The sequence below is a fragment of the Zingiber officinale genome, chromosome 5B (genome assembly GCF_018446385.1).
Source record: "Zingiber officinale cultivar Zhangliang chromosome 5B, Zo_v1.1, whole genome shotgun sequence".
NCBI lineage: Eukaryota > Viridiplantae > Streptophyta > Magnoliopsida > Zingiberales > Zingiberaceae > Zingiber > Zingiber officinale.
The window spans coordinates 491122-498039 of NC_055995.1; the positions used below are offsets into that span (position 1 = coordinate 491122).

Below are 6918 nucleotides of genomic sequence, written 5' to 3' on the forward strand. Positions count from 1 at the left end.
AATCATTAGTGATAAGATATAAGAGGAAAACATACTCGAACATGCTAAATTTAAATCCTAAGTTCATATGTGATAACACCTAATATCTTAACTATCACCGCGGACTTCTATATTAAGCGATCTTGTCTGCATGACATGTGGTTTGGTTCTGTTCTACAGTGAGTGAGTCAAGATAATTTTTAATTATGGAAATGTTCTACAGCCAGGGAAGAATCATCAACAAACAAATTGAGATCTCGATGTTCTTTGCTCATTAATCGAACAACAAATTTTAAAACTTGGCAGATCAAACATCGTCATTTTCCGGAAACAACCACCAGCTCCGACGATGAACTGCTCGTGCTGTTCCCCTCCAGCAGGCGCCTCTGTTCCTCATCATCATCGCCGGGCGGCGGCGGCGGCGCGGCCTCCGGTTTCTTAGGCTTGGTTGTCGACTGCTGGTACAGCACGCCGCCGAACATGCAGACGAGCAGGCCGAGCGTGCCGGCGAAGGTGGAGTGGTTGTCCCAGACCACCAAATTGATGACCACGGTGAGGAGCTTGTTGACGATCCCCAGCACCGTGAAGCCCGTCGCCGAGATCGCCCGTCGGCACGAGAAGCCGAAGAAGGAGATGGAGAGGCCGAACAAGCACGAGAGCGCCACCGGCAGCACGACGCCCGGGGAGAACCACTCCGTTCGAGCTCCGGCGACGGCCTCCTCGATCTGGCCCAGCTCCCCCATCAGCAGCAGCTCCAGGGGAAACAGCAGCAGCGCCTCGAGGTTGTTGTAGAGGACGAGGCCCCACGTGTTGAGGCCGATGGTCATCACGACGTGCTTGATGTAGACGAAGTCGACGGACATGCTGACGAGGTAGGCGGCGGCCCAGGCGTAAGCCGTCACCGTGAACTGGTAGTCCGTGGCGACGTAGACGACGCCGCCGCCGAAGATGACGGCGAGGGAAGCCCAGGTCCGGAGCGAGGGCCAGGGCTGGTGGAGGAAGAGGGTCTCGCCGACGGCGACGAAGAGGGGCACGGCGGAGCGGAAGACGATGAAGGTGTCGACGTTGGCGCGGAGGAGGAGCTCGCTGTTGGTGAAGATGGAGACGTAGAACATGAAGGCGGCGGGAAGGAAGCGCCACATCGTGCGGAGGTTGAGGGGGTCGTGGTCGAGGAGGCCGAGGCGGCCGCAGAGGGCCACGCCGACGACGCTGGTGAGGTACTGGAGGGCGGTGAGTGCGCCGGGGTAGGGGAATTTCATCACGGCCCACTTGTTGATGATGGAGAGCAGGGAGGCGGAGATGCAGTAGCCGGCAGCGACGCCGTAGACGGAGGCTTGCTGGGCCAGTAGCTGAAGGAATCCCGGTTTCGGAGGCGGCGGCAGGTCGGCGCCGATCTGCATGGCGGCGGCGGCGGCCTTGGGTGTCGACATCTGCGGAAGAACACAGAGAATTCTACACCAAGAATTTGATTCTTTGAATGAAAAAAAGGGGGGAAAACAAACAGAAACGAACAGGGGAGAGTTTTCTTTACCGTGGATCAAAGGCGGAGGCACAGGGGAGATGGCTCTTCTTCCAGGGATGGGGGAAGACTACAAAAAGTCAACCATGGACAGATTGGAATTTGGACTGCACGGCGAGTTGGCCACATTGGCCTCCTTTTTCCAACTCTGATCGTGCTAAGCTTTGCTTCTAAATTTAAAAAAAAAAAAAACAAATGTTCAGAGTCGTAGTTGTGTTCGACGGACAATATGTAAAAAAAAGCAAATATATTAAATATATAAATAAACTAAAAATAATATCTTAGTTTTAAAAGTTAAAATATTTATTGATCTGTTTAAAAGTTGATGAGAGAAAGTTAGGATGTGGTATTTTCGTTGATTGTCTGTAAATTGCTCGGCGCGAGAGGTTAGGAGGGCACGGGTTTAGCGTCGCGACGGGGAGAAGAAAAATAAAAAACAGAAAAAGAAAATAAAGAGGAAAAATCAAATATTTAATTCGGATTTTTTGGAATTTAATATTTATCCATGTAAACTCGTCATACGAATTCTGAAAAATTCTCGAAAAATTTCTAAAAATTCTGAAAAATTTCCCTTTTCGGTATTTTACATTCTCCCCCACTAATAAAAATTTGATCCCCAAATTTTCATTATCTACCATCAGTAAGTATTAACAACAAATAGATAGTATAAATGTTGAACGAAAATTAACTCACATACCTCAAATAAAAAGGTGGGGGTATCGAGCTCGGATCGTATCCTCGAGCTCCCAGGTAGCCTCCTCGTCTGAATAATGTTGCCATCCGACTTTAAGCAGTCGGATAGTCTTGCTCTGCAGCCAACGCTCTTTATGGTTCAGAATCCGTACTGGAACCTCCTCGTAGGCAGCGTCAAACTGAAGGGGAACTGGTATATCAGATAGCACATGTGCTGGATCGGGTATGTATCTCCTCAGCATAGACACATGAAATACGTCATGGACGCTTGCCAGGGACGGTGGTAGTGTCAGACGATAAGATACCACTCCAATCCTCTCCAAGATCTGGAAAGATCCAATGTAGCACGGAGCTAGCTTACCTCTGAGGCCAAATCTCTTCACCCCTTTCGTGGGTGAGACTCGCAGAAATACATGGTCGCCTGTAGAGAACTCCAGAGGTCTATGTCTCCGATCAGCATAACTCTTCTGGCGGTCCTGCGCCTCTGACATCCTCCGTCTGATAGTACGGACTAACTCTGCCTCATGCTAAACTCTATGAGGCCCTAGCAACTGGGCCTCCCCAACCTCATCCCAAAGGGTGGGTGTTCGACAGGCCTACCATACAATGCTTCAAACGGTGCCATCTATATAGCCGAATGAAAATTGTTGTTGTAGGTGAACTCTACCAATGACAAATGGTTCTCCCAACTGTCTCCGAAATCCAATACACAAAACCTCAGCAAGTCCTCTAGAGTCTGAATGGCCCGCTCTGACTGTCCATCTGTTTGCGGATGGAAAGCTGTACTAGACAGAGTTGAGTGCCCAAGGCCTGTTGCAGACTCTGTCAGAATCGGGACGTGAATCGAGGATCTCTTTCCGAAATAATACTCAAAGGAACACCATGTAATATGATGATCTCCCGGCAATACAGATCTGCCAATCGATCTAGGAAATCAGTTTTCCGGATTGCTAAAAAGTGCGCGGATTTGGTTAATCAATCAACGATTACCCAAATCGCGTCATGACCTCGTCGTGTCCTAGGCAAACCCACCACAAAATCCATGGTAATGTGTTCCCATTTCCACTCAGGAATAGGAATCCCCTGAAGTAATCCGACAGGTCTCTGGTACTCAGCCTTCACCTGCTAACAGACAAGACATCTAGCTACAAATTCTGTGATGTCTTTCTTCATATCGCTCCACCAGTAGGAACGCCTCAAATCTCAATACATGGAGGTTCCGCCTGGGTGGATAGCAAATCGGGAGCGATGAACCTCCTGAAGTAACTCCTCCCTGACCGGGTGAGATGTGTTAGGATATATACTAAAAGCCTAGCTTTTGGTATAAACATTTATCTAGAAAAAAGAATCACATTGGTCAAATGTCTACATTTATGATAAATGTAATTGTTTAATTAATTTATATTGTAGATAACATGGTGTGTGGTGTCACACACAGAAGATCATGTTATCGGTTCCTTATAAATTATAAACAGTAGCTCACGACCAAGATGGAAAGGAACAAACCATTGGAAGGTCCTAGTGTAATTAGGTATTAGTTTATCTTAACTATATAATTACACTAGTACACTTAGAGTGTATTGAGTAGGACCATTTGAGGTCGTTTCTTTTATACTGACTTTATAAAGGAACAAAGACCTCAATTATTATGGAAGTGTGTGCTCTTAATCCTAATATAATAACAAGTACTTATATTTGATATTTATTTCTTTAATTTATCAATAGGTGAGATTTAGTTCGATAAATCAATATGCCCGATAAGTTGGGAAATGATATCACTTATAGTGTGTGTTGTTGATTATAGAAGGAAACTGTGTCCTAGTGATCTAGGTTGAGAATGTCCCCAAGAGGAGCTCATAAGGATTGTCATGTTAAACCCTGCAGGTGGACTTAGGTGGACTTAGTCCGACATAACGATGAAGTTGAGTGGTACTACTCTTGGAGCTAGATATTAATTAAGTGAGTTGCCAGTAACTTAATTAGTGGACATTTGTTATCTTAAACACAGGGAGACCAACACACTCATAATAAGAAGGAGCCCAAAATGTAATTTGGGATTGGTGCGGTAGTTCAATAATAGTTCTCTAGTGGAATGAATTATTATTGATAAAATTAAGTTGTGTGTTCGGGGCGAACACGGGATGCTTAATTTTATCGGGAGACCAAAACTAATTCCTCCTCTTGGTCCCTATCGTAGCCTCTTAATTATAGAGTACTATACCCACCTATACCCACCTTCTTACCCATCCCATAGGGGCCGACTAAGTTAGCTCGGAGACCAAGCTAGGGCCGGCCAAAGTTTGGTTCATGGGTGCTTCAAGGTGGCCGGCCCTAGCTTGGGTTCAAACTTGGTGTGGCCGGTCCAAATTTAAAGGATTTTTATTTTTTAAATTTTTCTTATGTGGATAACATGATTTAAAAGAGAGTTTAAAAATTTAAATCTTTCCTTTTATAAGATTCTACAAAAGATTAAGAGAAGAGCTAAATCTCTTTCCTTATTTGTAGATTAAAAGGTTGATTTTAATTTTGGTAAAAACTTTCCTATTAATCATGTTTATTATTTAAAAGAAAGTTTAAAAATTAAAAATTCTCTTTTATTAGTTTCTACAAAAGATTAAGAAAAGATTTAATATCTTTCTTTATTTGTAGATTAAAAGAGATTTTAATTTTTAGAGATAACTTTCTTTTTATCCACATGTTAAAAGAAAGATTTTAATTTATAAAATTTCCTTTTTATGAACCAATCATGAAGGGAAAAATTATTGGAGAAATTTTTTATAAATTTCCGGAAGCAAATAAGGAAGTTTTAATTTATGTTTAAAATTTTAGTTACTTGGAAATTTTATGGTGTGGCCGGCCATTGTAAATTGAAAAGAAAAATTATTTTTTAATTAAATAAATTTTCCTTTTCAATGGCAAAAGAATTAATGAAGTTATTATTAAATTTTCCTTATTTACCAAGACCAAGAATTATAAAAGAGGGGGTAGAGAAGACTTCATGGTGAAGAACTCTATTCTATTTTCTCCCTCTTTTTCTTCCTTGGTGTGGCCGGCCATCCTCTCCTCCTCTCTTCTCTTTGATGACCGAACCTCATCCTTCTTGTGGAGATTCATATGGTGGCCGGATCAAGTTTGGAGAAGAAGAAGAAGGAGAGAAAGAAAGCTTTGTTTCTAGCATCCCTTGGAGCATGATGGTGGTGGTCGAACCTCTTCATCCTAAGAGAAGTTTTGATGGCCGAAACTTGTAAGGAAGAAGAAGGTGCTTGGTGGTTCTCATCTCGGAAGATCGTTGCCCACACAACGTCCGATGTTAGAAGAGGAATACGGTAGAAGATCAAGAGGTCTTTCTAAAAGGTATAACTAGTATTTTTTCTTTCCGCATCATACTAGTTATTTTTGGAAATAATACCAAATACAAGAGGCATGCGATTCTAGTATTTTGAATTTGTTTTCAATGTTGTGTTCTTTTGTTTTTTTTTCTTTTCCTTGTGATTTGATTGTTCTTTTCGGTTGACCTAAAGTTATTTAAGGAAATTAAATATTAACTTTCCTTAAAAGACTTTGTCTAGTCGGTGGTGGTTGTTCTCATATCCAAGAAGGTCATGTGCCTCGCCACGTCAGTACTGGGAGCCAATTTTGGAAACTAATATTTAATGAAATTAATAACCTAGGTGATTTGGAACGAACGTGTTAAGTTCCGCAGGAGATCCGAGTTTAAACCTAAAAGAACAAATAGATTAAACTTTGGATCAAACGTGTTAAGTTCCGCAGGCGATCCAAGTTTAATTTAAAAGAACACATGGTAGCTAGGAAAAAGTTCAGATTTTTGTACAAAATTTTTGTACAGTGGAACCATTAGGTTTTCTGAGTAGCAACCAACAAGATGGAGGCACACATAATCGGTCTCGGAAATATATAATATCCGCATCATCTCGGGTGAACTCTGTCTGCTGCCCGGAAGCTATCTGGCTGCCAATGAACTGAAAATGCTGATCACCGGCATGGACCTCTCGGATCCTCGCCCTGATCGACGACTGAGAAACCATGGTAACCAACATACCCTGCTCTATCCGTCCCTGCTCTTGAAGGCCCAACTCAGAAAAACCCTAAATCAAGTCCGTGACTGAAGCTCGGTGGCAAGCCAAAGTCCCTCTGGACTTCCTACTGAGTGCATCGGTAACCACATTAGCTCTCCTTGGGTGGTAGCTAATGGTATAATCGTAATCCTTCAAGAATTCCACCCATCTCCTCTGTTGGAGATTAAGCTCCTTCTGAGTGAACAGATATTTGAAACTCTTATGATCCGTGAGAATCTCAAAGGTAATGTCGTACAGATGATGCCGCTAAATCTTCAAAGAAAATATAATGGTGGCCAACTCCAGATCATGAGCTGGGTAGTTCTTCTTATGCTCCTTCAACAGTCGAGAAGCATAGGAGACTACCCTGCCGTGCTGCATCAGAACAACACCCAAACCCTGAAAAGATGCGTCGGTGTAGAATACGAATCCGTCCTTTTCAGAAGGTAAAACCAAAACTGGTGCCGACACTAATCTCCACTTCAGCTTCTGAAAGCTGGTCTCGCAAGTTTCTATCCAAGTCAACGACATAGCAATCCAGGAGAAACCTTTGACGAACCGTCTGTAATATCCAGCTCGTCCCAAAAAAGTACAGATCTCTTGCACTGATTTCGGCTGCTCCCAACTGGTGACAACCTCGATCTTCTGAGG

General features: G+C 43.3%; 1 protein-coding gene across 2 annotated transcripts; it reads right to left on the reverse strand.

Annotated features, from left to right (window-relative positions):
* Positions 1 to 228: 228 nt before the first annotated feature.
* LOC121987183 (GDP-mannose transporter GONST3-like) lies at positions 229 to 1650 on the reverse strand. 2 transcript variants are annotated; one of them, XM_042541075.1, is made up of 2 exons: positions 1511 to 1650; positions 229 to 1431 (listed from the first exon to the last, which is right to left on the reverse strand). In XM_042541075.1, exon 2 carries the CDS (start codon positions 1407 to 1409, stop codon positions 297 to 299), a length of 1113 nt encoding a protein of 370 aa, XP_042397009.1. In that variant the 5' UTR covers positions 1410 to 1431; positions 1511 to 1650; the 3' UTR covers positions 229 to 296. The 2 variants fall into 2 exon arrangements, with proteins under 2 accessions (XP_042397009.1, XP_042397010.1); XM_042541076.1 differs by having other exon boundaries at positions 229 to 1409; positions 1511 to 1622.
* Between the last annotated feature and the right edge of the window lie 5268 nt (positions 1651 to 6918).

Excerpts from the sequence above, each read along its gene's own strand:
- LOC121987183 (XM_042541075.1), bottom strand. The coding sequence starts at position 1,409 with ATGTCGACACCCAAGGCCGCCGCCGCCGCCATGCAGATCGGCGCCGAC.